The 18958-nt window shown below is 37.2% G+C and overlaps 1 protein-coding gene across 1 annotated transcript; it reads left to right on the top strand.

Moving 5' to 3' along the window:
* The first annotated feature begins 9965 nt into the window (after positions 1-9965).
* ppp1r3c2b (protein phosphatase 1 regulatory subunit 3C2, duplicate b) lies at positions 9966-15564 on the top strand. Its single transcript, XM_007231478.4, has 3 exons — positions 9966-10138; positions 11015-11058; positions 12639-15564. Exons 2-3 carry the CDS (start codon positions 11045-11047, stop codon positions 13276-13278), a joined length of 654 nt encoding a protein of 217 aa, XP_007231540.3. The 5' UTR covers positions 9966-10138; positions 11015-11044; the 3' UTR covers positions 13279-15564.
* Positions 15565-18958: the final 3394 nt, after the last annotated feature.

Raw genomic sequence — 18958 nt, 5'->3', positions numbered from 1 at the left:
GCATTATCTCTGGCAAACTTCAGTCTGGCCTTAATGTTTTTCTTAGAGAGCAAAGGTTTCCTCCTTGCACACCTCCCATGAAAATTAAACTTGTGTAGTCTCTTTCTGATAGTTGAGTCATGCACTTTCACATCGACAGTAGCTAAAGCCTGCTGTAGGTTCTGTGATGAAATTTTAGGATTTTTCATGACTTCTTTTAGCATCTTACGGTCTGCTCTGGGGGTGAACTTGCTTGGACGGCCAGACCTGGGCATGGTCACAGTTGTTTTGAATGTCCTCCACTTGTAAACAATTTTCCGGATGGTGGAATGCCTGATGTTAAAATCTTTGGAGATCTTTTTAAATCTTCATAAGCAGCCACAATCTTCTTTCTGAGGGCGTCAGGCAGGTATGGCAGACTGTAGTCTCACCATGGTGCTCACTCTTACTTCAACAGTCAGGGACACACCAAACTACATTTCTGAGGTTTAAATAGGGTAAGCCTCATTCAACATGCTGGGTAACGATGTTCTAATCATGTGCATCTGATATGACACACCTGTGTGTGATCTTAACTATTTTAAGTGGCCCAGTATATAGGGGTGTCCTAATTTATGCCTCACCAGAAATTGCATTCTTTTTGAATTACATTTTACATAAAGTTGTAAAAAGGCGTTTCTTATTTTTTTATTGTTTAGTCATATTACTTGGATATCTCAGTACTGTTAAATTTGATAGTAAATATCCACATGTCCAAATATGTTAAAGAATATACAGGTTTTCATAGGGTGTCCTAATTTTTTCACATGACTGTAGATGTATTACACACAAAGTGAAAAAAGCATTTATTTATTTTATTGTTGATGATTATGGCTTACAGCAAAAAAAAACATTGTCTCAGAAAAATAGAATATTAAATAAAACCAATTGGTACTTTTAGTAGTGTGCCAAGTCCTGCTGGAAAATGAAATCCACATCTTCATAAAACATTGTCAGCAGAGGGAAGTATAAAGAGATTTAAGATTTTCCGGGAAAACACTGCACTGACTTTAAACATAATATAACACAGTGGACCAACACCAGCAGATGACATGGCTCTCCAAACAATCACTGACCTTCATTTAAATTTTAAATTTTTGATGGTTTGAAGAGGCATGTCATCTGCTGGTGTCGGTCCACTGCGTTTTATCCAAGTCCGAAGTAAGTTTGGAAAATTTGACAGCACTTTATGCTTACCTCTGTTGACACATTTTTTCATTGGCTGTAAACCATAATCAGCAATAAAAGCAATAAACATTTAAAATACACCACTCTGTTTGTAATACATCTATATAATATGAGTTTCACATTGTGAACCTAATTACTGAAAAAAAGTAACTTTTCTTTTCTTTTCATTTATATATTCTGGTTGCATGATGAACCATGATATGAAAATGCGTGGTTATCATACTGTGGATGTTTGCTTTGCTTATTACCGGTACTGGTGAAAAAAGGCAGGCGAGGTGAGACTCTCACCCACATTGCCAGTTCCAAGCAACTGATGTCACACCCAGACCCACAGCAGAGATGACGGTAGCAAAGAATATTAAAAAAAAACAAAACTGTTTTTATTTCTAATAAAATAATTTCTAAAAATGATTTATTTATTTCTAAAATCAGTACTGTAGGATTCCTCTGAACAGATAACGAATGGGTTCATCAGCAAGTAGTCCAGATGGAAAAAAACAGTATTGCACCAAAAACAGTCCAAGCCTGCTGAGGACGACTCTTAGCCATGCAGCTTTGTTAGCATTGTTGTTCTAGGCTTCATAAAGATTAAACTAGCCCAAAGCCATAAAGGAAAATTAAGAAAACTTGGTCATGTACCAAGACAACGACCTTTAGCACAATCATTTCAACAAAAAAAATGTTTAAAGAGGAGTAAAGTTAATGTTTGGGGATGTCCGAGTCAAAGTTCTGAGCTTAAGCCAATAGAAATATTGTGGCAGGGCCTAAAGCAAGCAGTTAATGGGAGGAAACCACAAACGTTAAAAGTTAAAGCTGCCTTTCATGGTCCTGAAATCAATGTGCAGGATTAATCTACTGCTACTGGAGATGTTTAATTGCAATTATTGCTTAAAAAACTTTTAAGCCCCAACTTTACTGGCAGGAAAACTTTCAACAGCACTGAACTAGCAGTGAACTTCCCTGCAATGTTCTCAGAATGACCTTGACCAATTGCTAGAGGGCATGACCCCACTCTGGTTCTGCCAGTTAGATGTTTGTATCTTTTACCTAAACCTATACATTTTATTATAAAGATCCCTGATGCGTAGAAAGGCCTGACATAGTCTAAAACAGATTTCTAACCAATTGTATGGTTAGAAAATGATTTGTTTCACTACTGTCACACCTTTAGACTGGACAGAATCTTTTATCTCCATTATTATTTCACTTATTTTATGATAAGACGCCTGACTGATGTCATGCTGTGTTTGCCAGTCTGCGGCAGAATGATTTCAACATGTTATGGAATGTGAAAATTACAAGCCTGTCTGATAAACTGGATAGAAGCAGATTTATAGCACTGACTCAGGCAAGTATTTCAAAACATGGGGCATTTTGGTTTCACTGGCTCTTAATTAAACGCCTATAGAAAGTGCTCTTGAAAAAAAGATGCTTTGGTACCTCATTAAAAAGTGATTAAAAAATCTAATTTTTAAAATATATAAATATCTTTTTTCATTTCATTGAGTTCATTGAGTTAAGAAGGTTTATCACTCTCCTGTGAAGTTATTTGAAGATACATGTTTTTTTTTTCAGTGGACAGTAACGATGTGTAAAAGGTGTAAAAATGTTGACCCCTGGCAACGCAATGTCAGATGTCACCCGATTCACAATCTCTCAATGGTTGGACTAACAATTAATTTATGCACTATTGTTAACCTCCTTTATGAACCTGGAGGGAATTAACAGTAAGTTTCAAAACAAAGACACCAGCAACTTCTCAGATTAAGGTCAGTGACCTCAAGCTTTAGCTCGTCACAGTTTCCGGAGGACATGTCAGTGTGGTTTCGCAAGAGTGTGTGGTGAACGTCACTGTGCAGGGTGTGAATGAGTTCAAGTTAATTATACACTAGATACACTAGACAGTTATTACTTTGAAACTTTCTGACAACATATCTGGAAATATTTGAGCTTTAAAGAGTAACGGTTTATTTTACCTTGAGTGTATTGACAAATATCTTTCAATAATGATTACTTATCTTAGTATCTATAATTACATAATTATTGTGTGAAACCTTGTATTTTATAGGCATTAACCAATACTCACATTATATTTGATCATTTTTACTCACAGTGTATTTTACACGCATTTATATAAAAGATTAACCAATAATCACAATATATCCTTTACACATATAGTAAAACATTGTTTGATATGGCATGTGACTAACACAGACTTTATTATATGACAGATTAACCCACATTAACATATAACATATGAGATGTAGCTCAGGCTTGAAGTATTTTGTTTTACTGCATGACCCTAACTAACGGTCATCAATTCGACTGGTACGGGGCTAATTTGCTACAAAAAGGCTATTAGATCAAAGCAGCCTTTTGGTCAGTGAGTGCCTCCCTAAAAAACCTCTACTTCAAAGCGGGGGGTGACGCACACACACAGATAGTGCCATGAGGTTCCATTCTGGAAGAATACAGTCAAGGTCAAACACTAGTGGTCCAGTCAGACACGTGAAACTTCAGTATTAACACGTGCATGCTAACATGAGATGATTTTAACAACGCCTCATCAACAGGCTTACGTCATTTTGGGTATAAAACATGGAGTCAGATCAGAGGGGGTCAGAACTCTTACTGAGACGGCTGTAACACTGTCTTATATGTATTGGTTCTCCTGAATATTCAGTACTTTGTAATAAATACTTGGTTTGCTTTCAGCTTCACTCCACCTGTCTGACTCTCTCTATCAAACGAACACGCAGGGGAAGTTGTACCCCGGACGAGAGGTGGGGGTAGCCCACCTTTCATTTTCTTTTCTACAACAGCTTCTTCTGAAATATGAGCTTCCTCTGGAATTTTACAGTATATATATACATATGTATACAGTACATATGTATACTACTTTTTATTTTTTTTTTTAACAAGAAATGAAGCAATTGCATAATATATCTGCCATATAGTACTTGTCTTTTTTTACTCTTTAAGACCCTGTGTCCATTGTAATGGACTTCATGTGTTTTCTCTTTTATTAAGTTTTATTGCGCTTAACACTAATTAGGACCTGATGTTCACCAGAATAGACGTTTTCCAGCCAATCAAACATCAGCTTTGCCTCACCCACTGCACTGTAAAAATAAAATCTGCACACTCATGTCAAGTCAAGAGTCAAGTCAAGAGGCTTTTATTGTCTTTACATCTGAGTACAGGTACACAGTGTAAGGAAATTACGTTCCTCCGGAACCATGGTGCAACATGGAACAACAAGCAATAAACAACATAAAGTGCAGGAGTGACGACAGTGCAACATAAAACTATAACACTAAATACAAAAGACGAGACAATTTAAGACAGGACAGTGCAGTACCGATACGGTATATTAATGTACATATTGAGGATAAGGTGAAGAGATGTGTAACATACTGTAACATATGGAACATATATAATCACAGCAGTTACTGAGGTAGAGAATTTATAGTTTTTGAGAGTAGCAGCAAATATTGCTGATAGGAATAAAGACATTTCAGTCTCTTTGTGCTGAGTGGGTGTTTGTGGGTGAAGTCTTTGTGTGTGTAAAGGGTGGGGGTGGGGGGTTCAGTTCAGTTATGTGCGAGTGTGTTGGGTGTGTGGTGGGTGGGGTGGGGTTCAGCTCTGTCTATGTGTGTTGAGGAGTCTTACTGCCTTGTGGATGAAGCTGTTGCAGAGGCTCGGATGCTCCTGTATCTTCTGCCGGACGGCATCACAGCGAAGAGTCTGTGTGAGGGATGGGTGGGGTCGTCCACAATGCTGGTGGCTTTGCGGATGCAGCGTGTGGTGTAGATCTCGGTGATGGAGGGAAGAGAGACTCCGATGATCTTCTCAGCTGTAAAGTTAATCCAGCCAAACAATCCAGACAAGGAGGCGCGCTTTTCCATTATATTATGAGCTTATTTTACTGCTTAGGTGATTTATAAAATCAAGTGAAATTAAAAAATGTTTACTTGATGACTACACTACAATGAACATACAAAATACAAATAAACATATTTAATTATTTACTTATTTACTTAATCTTGTTATTGAGTGTGTTACATGCAGAAAACAGCATTCTTTTTTCATCACTGGAATGTAATTCAGGTCTAAAAGGGTTAACTGCTTGCACCTTTTTATTTTTCCCCTTTATTTTGCAGTACAGACATTGTATGATTGTAAGACAATTAGAAGTATGAACCACTAGTGAAGTACTTGTTACAAAGTACGTCAGAGGGCAGATATTGGGCAATGTAGCCAACACAGCAAATTTGCTGGTCTTACATCAATAGTGTGACACTGGAAATCAACAATGCAACACTGAAGACCACCTTGAAAAGACACCTTAACATTGCACTTAGTGTACATATGTGACCTTGTGAGTTGAGGCATGATAAAGGTCTGTGCTTAATTTCAGAAATGGAATATCCCATCTATCTGGCATCTGCTTTCAAGCCTCGCGCTTAAACTCTGATCATTCAAGTCATCTTACAATGAGCACACTGTCCATTGTTTAACCTCACTTACAAGATTAAACCTCACAACTTATACAGGTATGGGAATTCCCAAGCTTTCCCCCAAAGTAACATTTAAGGACCAGTTTACATGCTGCTCTCCCATGATTGGACACACATTCTCATTCAATTCTTATTTTTTTTCTATGTTGTAAATGAATACTGAAGTAACTCTATAATAGAACACATACGGAATGACATAGGATAAATTAAAATTGTTAAACAACCCAAAATACTTTCAGGTGGGCTCTTATCAGGGGTAATATTATGGCATAGTATGTTAACTTGCGGTTTCTGAGGCTGCTGAACTTATCCAATGCAACAGAGGTAACTCTTGGTCTCATCTAAGCAAGAGGTGCTACTCTGAAAAATCCAAAACATAATTTTGGTTTGTTTTTATGTTTACTAAATAATTCCATATGTTTTTCTTCATAGTTTTGATGACTTTAGTAATTATTTACAATAAAGAACATTTTTTAAATATTGAAGTACTGTACATGCGCTCTGAATTAAATCTAGTTCTTGTTAGGGCACAGAGTGGTCCAGTGGTCTAAAGCGCTGCCACTATGAGCAGGAGGTCGCAGGTTCGAAATTTCTTTTCCATCAAGCTGTCGGCGCTTAGAGGGAGCACAATTGGCCCTGCTCCCTCTGGGTGGGTAGATGGCGCTCTCTCCCCACATCATTCCTAGGGTGATGTCTGCAGCACAGGGCGTCTGTGAGCTGATGTAACGGAACCGAGTCGCTGCACTTTCCTCCAAGCACGTTGGCTTCACATGTATCAGAGGAAGCATGTGTTAGTAGTCTTCGCCCTCCTGGTGTGTTGGGGCATTACTAGTGATAGGGGGAGTCCTAATGAGTGGGTTCTCCCCGTGTAAATTGGGGAGAAAATGGGAAAAATTAGAAACAAAAAAAAATCCAGTTCTTGTTATCTAAATCAGTGGTTCCCAACCTATGGGTCGCGACCCAACCTATGGGTCGCCAAAGATCCACGATGGGTCGCGAAGCCCTCTTGATTTTAAGGGGTTTAATTTTAATACTATATATAGTCTAGGGTAAGCAAAATTCGCCGCGCTGCGCTGCGCTCTCTCTGTCTCTCTCTCTCTCTCTGGCGCGCGCGGGCGCTCTCTCCGGCAGCGCGGAGCTGAATTCAGCGCGAGGCTGAATATAATAATATAAGAATATAAGAATATAAAACTCAGTTTAGTTAAATAAATGAAAATGAGTGAGGGCCTGTAAAGTTAATCAATTATTGTCCAATATTTGGACAGGTTGAGGTTTTGGTGAGCTGTTTTACTGATTTGAAACTGAAACTGAAACTGATATTATTCTTTTTTTTTTGTTTGTTTTTATTTTATATAAATTATTTTTTATTCATTTTAAATAGTTGTATTATTTTATTGATCTAATTTTTTTTTCTTCATAAGATAAAAATTCCTTATGTTTTATGTATCAATTTTTCCTTTTTTACGTGTTTATTTTATTCATCTATAGTAAATGTCAGTTTTTATTTGTCATCTCTAACACCCCCCCCCCCACCCCAATTATACACTTACATCTTTTACATTTGGGGGGGGGGGGGGGGGGGGGGTTATGTTGGGTCACCAAAGCTTACAATGGTAAAAATATGGGTCCCTGAAGAAAAAGGTTGGGAACCACTGATCTAAATGAAAAACCATCATTGATAAGCAACGACAGTATAATTAGACTGTGATCCACGCACACACACTTTGTTTGAAATGGCCTCAAGAAGTCCATGTGTTCTCCTTTTTCCCATTCTAAGAAACAATTGTGCTAATTACTCTGTTATTTGAATTATTTCAAAGATAAAATTCCACACTGCAGCACTTCAATACACTTGATTTGTCCATTCAGTGATAAAGCTGTGAGCAGCTTGGCAGGGCGTTAATAGTTCCAGTCATTTAACAGCATCAGTTCTTTTGTCAGTGATCACAGGAGTGCAGCGCTGTGGCATGTGTCGAGTCTGATTAACTGAAGGCTGTAATTTCGACCCTGCAGCGATAAAAACCTAGCGCCCCATGATTGAGCTAATGATATTGGCGCTTTTGCCTAGCGACGGAATTATTAAATCATGATTTCCCATTCTCTAAGCTGCAGCTGATTAGCCAACCCAGCTACCCACTAATACTGATATATGTGAATATCTGGCTGAATGCAGGTTGTAATGTTGCATGAGCAAAGGTGAAGGCTGCAGAGAGTAATGTTGGAGTCAAGCTCCCCAGAAACACAGAGATCTACACCTCAGGATGCAGGAAAAGGACCACCTGCATCATGAAGCATCCAATTCACCCAGCACACTCACTTTTTGTCCCGCTCTCTTCATGAAGACTGAGAAACAGCTTCATTCCAGAAGCTGTAAAACTCCACCAGTGCAAAGCACTGACACTTTCTGAGAACAATTACATACAAACAACACTGACACTAACTATCATGTTACTGCTCTTCATTCACACACATCTTTGCTGCTACAGTGCCTTATGCACTCGCACTGTGGATTTTGTGTTGCTGCTACCTCCCTATTTATTTTATGTAAATTTATCTTTATCTATTATATTCTTTATTTTATTTTATTATGTTAAATAATTGCTCTTTTGGGTGGAAGTGGGTAATGAGATTACAATTTTGTTCCACCTCGTGTACCACATGTCATGCAAAGGACAATAGAGTCTCCTTGAATCCTTGACAATTCAATGCCAGGACAATATCTAACGCCAAACATTTAAGGTCTCCTTCTGCTAAAACCTTTGTGAAATACTATAGGTCTCTCTGTGTTGTATATGCACGATGCACATGGAACTGTTCTTCAAACTCCATTGTCTGCAGTAGCTGGTAAAAGAAAAGCCTCAGAAAAACCTGTTGAAAGTTGATCAGAGAGACGTTAGCTGTCTACATACTCATGAGTTCATGGCCTCGCCCACCTAGGCTCAGGACTGTTGAACGCACATCGACTGTTTACCCAGCTAGTTAGCTTTAGCTATATTGTGTAAGTAACTATAGGTTTAAATCGTATCTCTGGTTGATTTTGTGTTTTACTGAGACCTTAAATATACACTAGGGAAGCATGGTTTGACAAGGTAGCTCAACTGGACAGAACCAATCCAAAATTACACATCCAGTCATTTTATTTCAAAGTTGGGTTCTGTACATTCTGCAACCCCCAACCCCCCCACCCCTCCTATCTTTATAACCCCAGTGTTTTTTTTTTTACAGTATTTGCTTTTTATAGGAGTTATTTCATGATATATAAAGGGGCTTGGCGATGTGGTGATTGACGCGCTGGCTGTGCGCGTCCCCCATACAGGTGGAGGGGGTCTCAGACAGGTGGGCGGGGTTTGGGCAGTTACACGGCTCGCCTCCCACCTCTGCTGCTCCTGTTCTGTCTTCACTTTGCCTCTACTGTGCAAGCGCACGCAAGATGTCAGCTTCCATTTCGGCTATCTCTATCTCTTGGCTTCAAAACAACGTAATGAGTGTGAATGTTGACGTCTTGTCCATACTTTTATACAGTCTATGGTTAAAACCAACATTTGGTACCACAGAACAATGGAACCAATATCGTCAAATAAATAGCTGCATTTCCAATCAGAGACAGGTTTGGGGATGCGGCTGGCCACGGCATTGTTCTGTTGGAATAGCACTGGGATAAGGAGTATGCGTTGGTTGAAGTACCTTATTATCGCAAAGTTGGGCTTTCAAAATGACTGTAATGAAGTTGATCTACTAAAAATGATCTGGCATTGTACAAAATGACATTGTAAACTGTGCAGATGACAAATAAGAAAACATTGGTAAATGTCAGCATCTTTGTGAAAAATGCTTGAGTGAGGTTTAAGAAGACATTTCTTTTTAAGAATGGTCATTAAATAAGGCCCAATATTTGTAGTAGAGATGTGTGAAGAACCTTTTAAGGAGCTAAAGATTTTTCACTTATATATCATATAAAGGTTCTATGCCAAAAAAAAAAACAGTTTAGAGGCACCTTTAATTTTAAGAATGCACCTTGTTTTCTCATTCACTCCACCACCTCATGGAGGAGAGCAAGTACCCAGACTTGGTTCTCATCCAATAACATGTCAGGACAGCTTTTAGGAAGTTGCCTATGATCGTGCTCTACGTGACTCGTAAAGGCTGCTAGGCTAACCCACACCTACTCATTCTGACTAAACAAAAAGAAGAAGCTGAGAGGGCCGAACACTTCCCGATCTAGCAGGCTGCCAAAGTGGGAGGAGTCAAGGCTGTGTTGACATCCTTGTGTTGAGGAGAGATCATCACTGGGTTCTGGCAGGTTGGGATCCAAACACACTCTTGATCCAGTTAGATGATCCTGTGAGATGCACAAGACCTGTTGCTTAAACCAGACTGAAGACTTCTGACCAGTGACACTTCAAGAACTTAAAGTAAGTTCTTCATATCTGTTGGTTTTAATTATCATTTTTCATGGTGATACCAAATTCTTGTAATTTAAAACCTTTCTTTATGATTTTACTTCAAGTTTATGTGGCCACTTCTACTGGTCCACTTTTAATAAAATTATAATACAATTTAAATATTGGTTTATTTTTATTTTATGTGGCAAAAATAAACAAATAAAAATTCGGTAAAATGTACTTTGAAACCAGTATTTGGAATAGTATTCATTCTGTTCTTCAAACATTAAATGTGCTTTAAATGTTTCTTTGAGTAATGCTATATAAGTACCACTTTTGGATCCATACACAACCATATTTAAAATAGAGTTGAAGTAAGTTGAATGAGTATGAAGAACCTTTTGCTAATATAAAAAGAAATAATTTTTATCAATTTAAAAATATTTCAAACTTACACGCTTCTATTGAAGACCAAATATGCGTTTTGGAACCAAATATGATTCTTATTGCATCACTCAAAGTATTCTTTGAAGAACCTTATAGCTCATTTACAGTCTTCAAATAAATACTACTAATAATGAAATTAATACATTAATAATGAAAATCATCAAAAGGAAAATCAAACTGCAAAGCAGATGACTTACAAAAATGTTAGAATATTTCTCAAAGAATGATTCCAGCTAGACAAATACTAACATTATGTAAAGGTAAAATTTAACATTCCCAGAACTAAAAAAGAAAACATTGACAAATTTGCAGCAACATTACCAGAACGATTTACAGCTGTAAAAAAAAAATGTTCTAAGAACATTCCGAAATCTTTTACAGATTGAATATTCTAAGGATGTTACTGTAAAATTCAGAAAACATTTTACTAACCAAAAATTGTCATTTGTCCATTTTCAGTTCTTCAGTTCTCCTGCTCTACAGTCCAGCATGCTCTGCGCAAAGTAAGTATAGAACGATGTGTTTCATTCATTTTATTAACTTATATTCCTGTTGATCTTATAAATGGAAGGTGGATTCAACAAATAGCACTGATGTTTTTTAAATGTATTTTTAATCAGATCTAGAGCTCAGTTCTAGAGCTGGGCCAATTTTCCCAAGATTTTCGATTTAAATCGATTTTTTCCCCTACTAAAAATCAAATTAAACATGATAAAGAATGGTTAAAAACTAGTTTTTATTTATTTAGTTTTCACTTAAATGTCCCCTTTGTGGTTAAAGTGCAACCAGAAACAAGCAAAGGTACAAGTTTAGGTACTGACACAATGCACCCTCAAACTTAAAAAAATAAATAAATAAACCCACCCTCAAAAAAACAAATAGAAAGAAATACAATGGTGCCCTTTTTGATAAAACTTACAAAATAGAAAACAAGTACTGTTTGCTTAATATGCTATTAAGCAACGACTTTTCCCCATTGGGCTTGAATGGCAAAACAAAGCTTTTAAATAAGTGCCATTGTTTTATAAAATGAGATGATCTTTTCTCATAAATATGCAAAAAATAATAAACTGTAGCGCATACAGAACCTGGTACACGGTTGGAAGATGTGTCAGGGCCGGTTGCTTGTTTTACTTTGGATGGTGTGCTAGTGCTGCTGCTGCGTTCATTCCGCTGGGAGCAGCACTTTTCCCACTCTGCTTCTGTTTAAGTCAGGGGTGTCCAAACTTTTTTGTTGGGGGCCAGAAGGAGAAAGGAGGCCACACTCTGTAATAAAACAAATAATGAAATATACCACTTTAAATAATACATTTTCCTGATTACTTTCATTTACACACCATTTTACTTGACTTACTATCTTTATCTTTGACAGTGTTGTGTAAACTAAGATTTTTCAAATTGATGTTTAATTTTATGGTGTCTCTTAATATTAAACTCCTTAATTACGGCAACTTTTAGACTCTTTGGCGCGTTTTTCTGAGCTAGAAATTCGCACCCTCTCTGCTTTTAGACTCTTTGGCCTGTTTTTCTGCGCTAGAAATGCGCACCCTCTTCGCTCTTAGACTCTTTGGCCTGTTTCTGACACCTAGCGTTCAAACTTTGAATCTCACATTATAAAAACCTGCTTAACAGCGGGCCAACTTTCATTCTAGGACCTGTTTGGTCTACGTCTGACAGCGCAAAACCAAACCAACTCCAGATCACGGAGCTAGTTGCTCCGTTTTTAGGCATAAGCGCCGCCGTCATGTTGTGTGTGTGTTAGGGTGGGGTGAGGAGGGCCCGCATGAGGGAGGGAGAGAGGGGCCGGGGTGCGCACGGGAGAGAGGGGTGGGGCTAAGCTCACTCTGAAGTACAGGAGCCCACAAAAATTAAAACTCAGAGAAAATCGATTTTCAGAAAAACACATCATCCTTAACTGTAAATTCGAATTAATCGATAAAATCAATGAATCGCCCAGCTCTAATAGGTATCATTAAGGGGACCGCCTGAGTGACAAGAGGGGTCCCACCCTAGTGACAGTTTTGTACTGGTTTTTCAGTGTGTATATGCAATCCCTCTGACTGTATCTTTCCCTCATTTGCAGAGTGTTATCCATATCAATGAACATGGGCTTCGGCCTTCCAACCCACCACCACCTCCTCACGCTTCCTCCTGCAAAAGCCAAACGTCGTTCCTGCACTAAGAAACGGGTGGTGTTTGCTGACACCAAAGGTCTTTCCCTCACATCTGTGCGTGTCTTCTCCAAGAAGGAGGAGAAGGTTCACTATGAAGCACCACCGTGTCGGATCCCTACGCGCCTGTGCTGGCTGGGAGAGCACGCTCAGGTCCCCAGGCTGCATTTGGGCTTCACTCAGCCGTGCTCGGACCCCCAGGCTTTTCGCCAGCGCATGGACCAGTGTCCTGTCCTCCTGGAGAACTGCTGCATCTCAGAGCAGGCCCTCGTGGGCATGGTGCGCGTGTGGAACGTCAGCTATGAGAAAGCGGTGCACGTGCGCATCACTTTTGATTCGTGGCGTAGTCAACAGGATGTGCCCTGTTCCTTTCTGGAGCGGCGCTGTGGTGATCCCGACACGGACACCTTTTCGTTTCACATCACGCTTCCTGAGACCTTGGAGACACAGGAGCGCATCGAGTTCTGTGTGAGGTATCTACCGCAGGGATACAGCCAGGCTGTGTGGGACAATAACTACGGGAAGAATTACAGCCTCCGTGTTTGTGACTGACAGCAATCCTGAGGGACCTGGCATTTCTTCTCACTGTGTATCAGCCTATCAGCTACGATAAAATATTAGGAAAAGGTTCAGCAAAAAAATCAAATGCACAAAGTTTCTCACGTACCCCAAATTAAGTTAATGAGCTAAGGCATGTTTTGTGTCCAAATCTTGCTTCTTTAGCTTTAGCTACTAAAGCTACGCATGCTTAAACTGCATCCAGACCTTCATTAACCCCCCTATTATGTTCATTGAGGAACAGCAATGGTGTTCCAGGTTTAATTATACAAAAGATGTCTGAAACCAAAACGCCTTACAAGCAGTGTATATATATATATATATATATATTTTTTTTCTAACTCCATTACTAATTATTCTATCAATATTTGGTGCAATGGTGTGCCTTACCTCTAACAGCTAATGGTTCAATTAGGATAATTCACTTGTTTTTCACAAAAAATATATGTTCAAACTTTTTTTTAATGTTTCACTACTTCATTACTTTTAAAAGACCAACATATAAAACAATAGTTTTACATAACATTGAAATATAACATTGCAATTTTGTTTTAGTCTTAGTTTTGCCAGGGGCCGGTTGCAAATATGTGAGATGAACCATTTTTATATTATATGTTGATTACACTAATTAAGGCAAGCAGGAGAAGTTTCATGCTAAAAAAATACTTTTAACTATTTTTCCTAGACCCCCTTAAACTTTAAAACGGGTCAAATTGACCCGGACCATAACAGGAGGCTTAAGCATTAAGACTAGTTTATGTGATCTTTTATGCAGTACGAATTAAATACTTAAAGAGGTTTAAGTAATTTGGTCTAGGTCAAACGACTCTCAAAAGCTTCCTTCACATATACACGTTAAGATTTTGTTAACCCTATATTGCCATTCAGTCACTACATTTTACTAAAGAACCTGTTGAACTTAACCTGATTGTGCCATCTCTAACAGTCAGCAGAGATATGTTACGCTAATACAGTCCACTAGTAGTGCGCCTTTTCATTTCAAGTCAGCAACAAGTAAATATTTGCTGAAGAATGTAAAAAAAAAAAAAAACCTAAATAATTTATAGCAACCAATACAAACTATAACAATACACAGGGTTTACAGAGTTTTACACACTTTTTTTGTAAATGCTACAATAGTGAACAAAAGTGTTATTGAAAAATGAATGCAAACACATAAAAAACGTGTTTGATATCATTGCTGTCCAATGAAAAACAGGCATCTCCAAAACAGCAACTTTACAGGGGAAGGAAAAATCCTTCTTATCTTTCAATGGAAGTCATTGTAAAAAGGGTTTACCACAGGTCATTTTAGAGTTTTAAAGTTCCATTAGTACATTCATCAAGAAATCTTGACATTTAGTTCACAAACGTAAACAAAGTTAGCATGTTGTTGCACTTAATTATTTATTATTTATTTATTTATGCTTGTATTTGTGGTTTGTATTCTGATTTTACCACAAAATGTAAAATGTAATGAATAACCCATGAAATGTAAAAAATAAATGTAAGTTTTATATGTACATGTATTTTTCAAAAACTAGGTAAAAAACACTACAAATTTTTATTAATGCCCCAAACAAAAAAAATACATAAACCATTTGGGTGGCTTTTGATCAGATTGAAAGAAGCTAAGATATGTGATTGTGTATGTACTTGTTAAAAAAACGATTTAGGAAACATTAGCCTGTTAGCTCCTGTTTAAAACCAAAGACGCAACATTTGGGCACCAAATTGACATATACATTTTTAATATGTCAGATTGACTATATCTGCGTTAAGTGAAACACTGTGTATGCTGAATTTTTTATTGAACTATTTCTTTTTGCCAACTCCAACTCCAACCCGCTAAGGTACCAGTTTATTAGGTATCTAATAATGTGTACCTATGCTTACGGCCTTTAATCAGATCAGAGATCAAATTAATCAGAGGCCTATCATGCTGGGGCACTCTGTTGGATTATAATTACGCAGGTTTATCTGTAGCCAATGTGTTTCCACAAACCAGCCCTCTTTTAGTGGAAAGGGACAATACTGGACTAATAGTATTGTGGTAGTCATCAGTAATGCTAGTTATTGCTGAGAAGACAACAGACCAAACAGATGAAAACCTGCTCCAGCAGTCAGAAGACCTAGAGGATCGTCACCTTTAATGACTGAGCTCTTACACATACGCTGCATAGCATACATATTACTATATCTATTGTTTACACTACTGATAGATCTGTATGTACTTAGATATTTAAACATTTGTGTATTATTTGTATGCATATGTAAATATTATATAAATATTTATAACAAAACAATTCAAGTTGTCTGTATAGATTATTCTGTATACTTTAACCAATAATGTAGAGTTTGGTTCCATTTCTGAAACCTGATGTCAAGGAATGACCCAGGCAGGAAGACGAGGAGACGGATGCAAGTGCAGGTAGGGCGAAATGAATAATTTAATAAATGTATATATAAATAAATAACAAAGATAAACAAATAACAAAGAACACAGAATAATAAAGTAAACCAAAACAAACGAGAGAAACTAGAGAACATAAACTAAACAAACAAGAAGTACTAAAGATATAAACAAACAGGGAGTAAATAAACAAAGAAACAAACGAGGGACTGAATAAATACAAAACTAAACAAGGCAGGGATATAAACAGGGAATGGACTAGAAACTAAACATTAAGCAGAGACTGGGAAACGTGGAAATAAACAAGAAACTAGAAACATACACAAGAGGTTAGTGCAAAGACCGACGAGGGACAAGTGGCACAAGGGATCTATATAAACAAACAGGAAACACACTAGAATTAGAAACACCTGGGGAAGGGGCGGAGCTACAAAATGAGAAACACGTGGTGGAAAACTACTGAGACAGGAGACACAGAGGAGCACAGGTCACGTGGGGAAAACACACAGAGACAAGGCCAGGACGTGACACCTGACTTGACCCTAACTGCTGAATTGATCATGATTATTACCATCTTTTTTCACTGCAAATTGACCACAGGGCAAGTTTTACTGAATTTCCAAATATATCTGGATGTCTTGTAGTGAAATATTTTCCCCAGATCCACATTAAAGCTATTAACCCTTAGAACCCTATGGACGGATTTTCCATCCAAAATGGCACCTTGTGTTCTCAGCTTAATTACCCAGGAATTCCTTCACATATAAACATAATCCATATATGGTTAAAAAAGGGCGGAACTCACTCACTCACTGTATTTTGTCAAAGTAATAAGCCTTGTAATGAATGATCATTAATATGTTTATGCTTTTAACTCATATACACTCTAGTCTAACCACTTTTGAAAAGATATCTTAGGTGTGAATATATTTAAAGTCTATACATTCAAAAATAAAAATAATAAAAATAATAATAAAAATTCTCCTTCCTTTTACATTTTAAATGATTACATTTTTGAGCAGCCGTATGGCTTATGGAGTAAAAGAGCTCATGGTATGTGGCTATCTGATATAATTACTGTGTTATGAGACCTGAAGGAGGAAATGACAAAAATGGAGAAAAAACACACCAAAACCACCTAAGGTTCAAAGGGTTAATAGGGACTTTGTAACAATTTCTACTCTTGTGAAAATGATTACCAATAGTTTAGGCGACTCTTCAACTGGGAATAGGCCTATATTAATTCTGGGTAAATCTGGGTTGTCAACAGCGTCATCAATTCAACTACATTCACAGATTCAGATCATCATAACTCTAACTTAACCTGTTCAATTAACCTTTTTACATTATTTCTTTATCAATCTAACTCAAACCAAATATGCGGATTTGAGCTTTATCATTCTAACTCAAACCAAAGATGTTAAATTAAGCTTTATATATATATATGTATATGTATATATATATATATATATATATATATATATATATATATATATATATATATATATATATACATATACATATATATGTATATATATATACATATATATGTATATATATAAAACTCAACCAAAGATGTTTATTTGAGCTTCATCACTCAACCAAAGGGTGTTGGGCAGTGGTGGAAAGTAACAAATTACATTTACATTTAAAAAATCTACTGCACCCCAATGCATCATGGGAAAGCTCTATGTCACAGGATCACATGACACTGTGTGGGTCAGTGTTGTTCCTATTTTATATATTAAAAGGGACACAGTAAATACAAATCCAGTGCCACAAAGGAACTACACTAACTCACTAAAGAGCTCATGACAAAGATGTGATGGAATGTAGGACGGATATTGTAAAATAAGTAAACTTTTGTAAAAGATATTGAAAAGTAAACCCAAAAAAATAAAATACCACAAAATTACCAAATATTTTCCCATTATATTTCCCATCATATTTTTGACATTACATTCTTTAGACAAGCACCAGTTTCCCAGTGTTCAGTAGTGACTACAGAGCCAATACATTAGAGCCTGGGAAACGGGGGCCTTTTAAAGCATGGTCCCACCACGCTTTACTTCTTCATGGTGACTGCTCAGAATTACCCAAAAACGCAAAACAACAATCCTAAAACATCTATTTCACCACAAACTAACACCACAATACCTCAGAAAAAATCCTCCATACACAATTATTTAATTATTAATTAAATTATAAAAATCTACTGCACCCCAATGCATTATGGGAAAGCTCTATGTCACAGGATCACATGACACTGTGTGGGTCAGTGTTGTTCCTATTTTATTTATTAAAAAGGACACAGTAAATAAAATTCCAGTGCCACAAAGGAACTACACTAACTCACTAAAGAGCTCATGACAAAGATGTGATGGAATGTAGGACCAATATTGTACAATAAGAAACTTTTGTAAAAGATATTGAAAAGTAAACCCAAAAAAATAAAATAAAAAAAATCACTCATTTCCCTGAATTCTCACATTTTCCCTTTATATTTCCCATTATATTTCCCTTGTATTTTTGACAGTGTATTTTTCAGACAAGCACCAGTTTCCCAGTGTTCAGTAGTGACTACAGAGCCAATACATTAGAGCCTGGGAAACGGGGGCCTTTTAAAGCATGGTCCCACCACGCTTTACTTCTTCATGGTGACTGCTCAGAATTACCCAAAAACGCAAAACAACAATCCTAAAACATCTATTTCACCACAAACTAACACCACAATACCTCAGAAAAAATCCTCCATACACAATTCTTTAATTATTAATTAAATTGTAAAAATCTACTGCACCCCAATGCATTATGGGAAAGCTCTATGTCACAGGATCACATGACACTGTGTGGGTCAGTGTTGTTCCTATTTTATTTATTAAAAAGGACACAGTAAATAAAATTTCAGTGCCACAAAGGAACTACACTAACTCACTAAAGAGCTCATGACAAAGATGTGATGGAATGTAGGACCAATATTGTAAAATAAGAAACTTTTGTAAAAGATATTGAAAAGTAAACCCAAAAAAATAAAATAAAAAAAATCACTCATTTCCCTGAATTCTCACATTTTCCCTTTATATTTCCCTTGTATTTTTGACAGTGTATTTTTTAGACAAGCACCAGTTTCCCAGTGTTCAGTAGTGACTACAGAGCCAATACATTAGAGCCTGGGAAACGGGGGCCTTTTAAAGCATGGTCCCACCACGCTTTACTTCTTCATGGTGACTGCTCAGAATTACCCAAAAACGCAAAACAACA

This window comes from Astyanax mexicanus, chromosome 12, assembly GCF_023375975.1.
Source record: "Astyanax mexicanus isolate ESR-SI-001 chromosome 12, AstMex3_surface, whole genome shotgun sequence".
Taxonomy (NCBI): domain Eukaryota; kingdom Metazoa; phylum Chordata; class Actinopteri; order Characiformes; family Acestrorhamphidae; genus Astyanax; species Astyanax mexicanus.
Note: the sequence above shows the minus strand (reverse complement) of the source record. Positions and strands in the feature narration are given on the sequence as shown.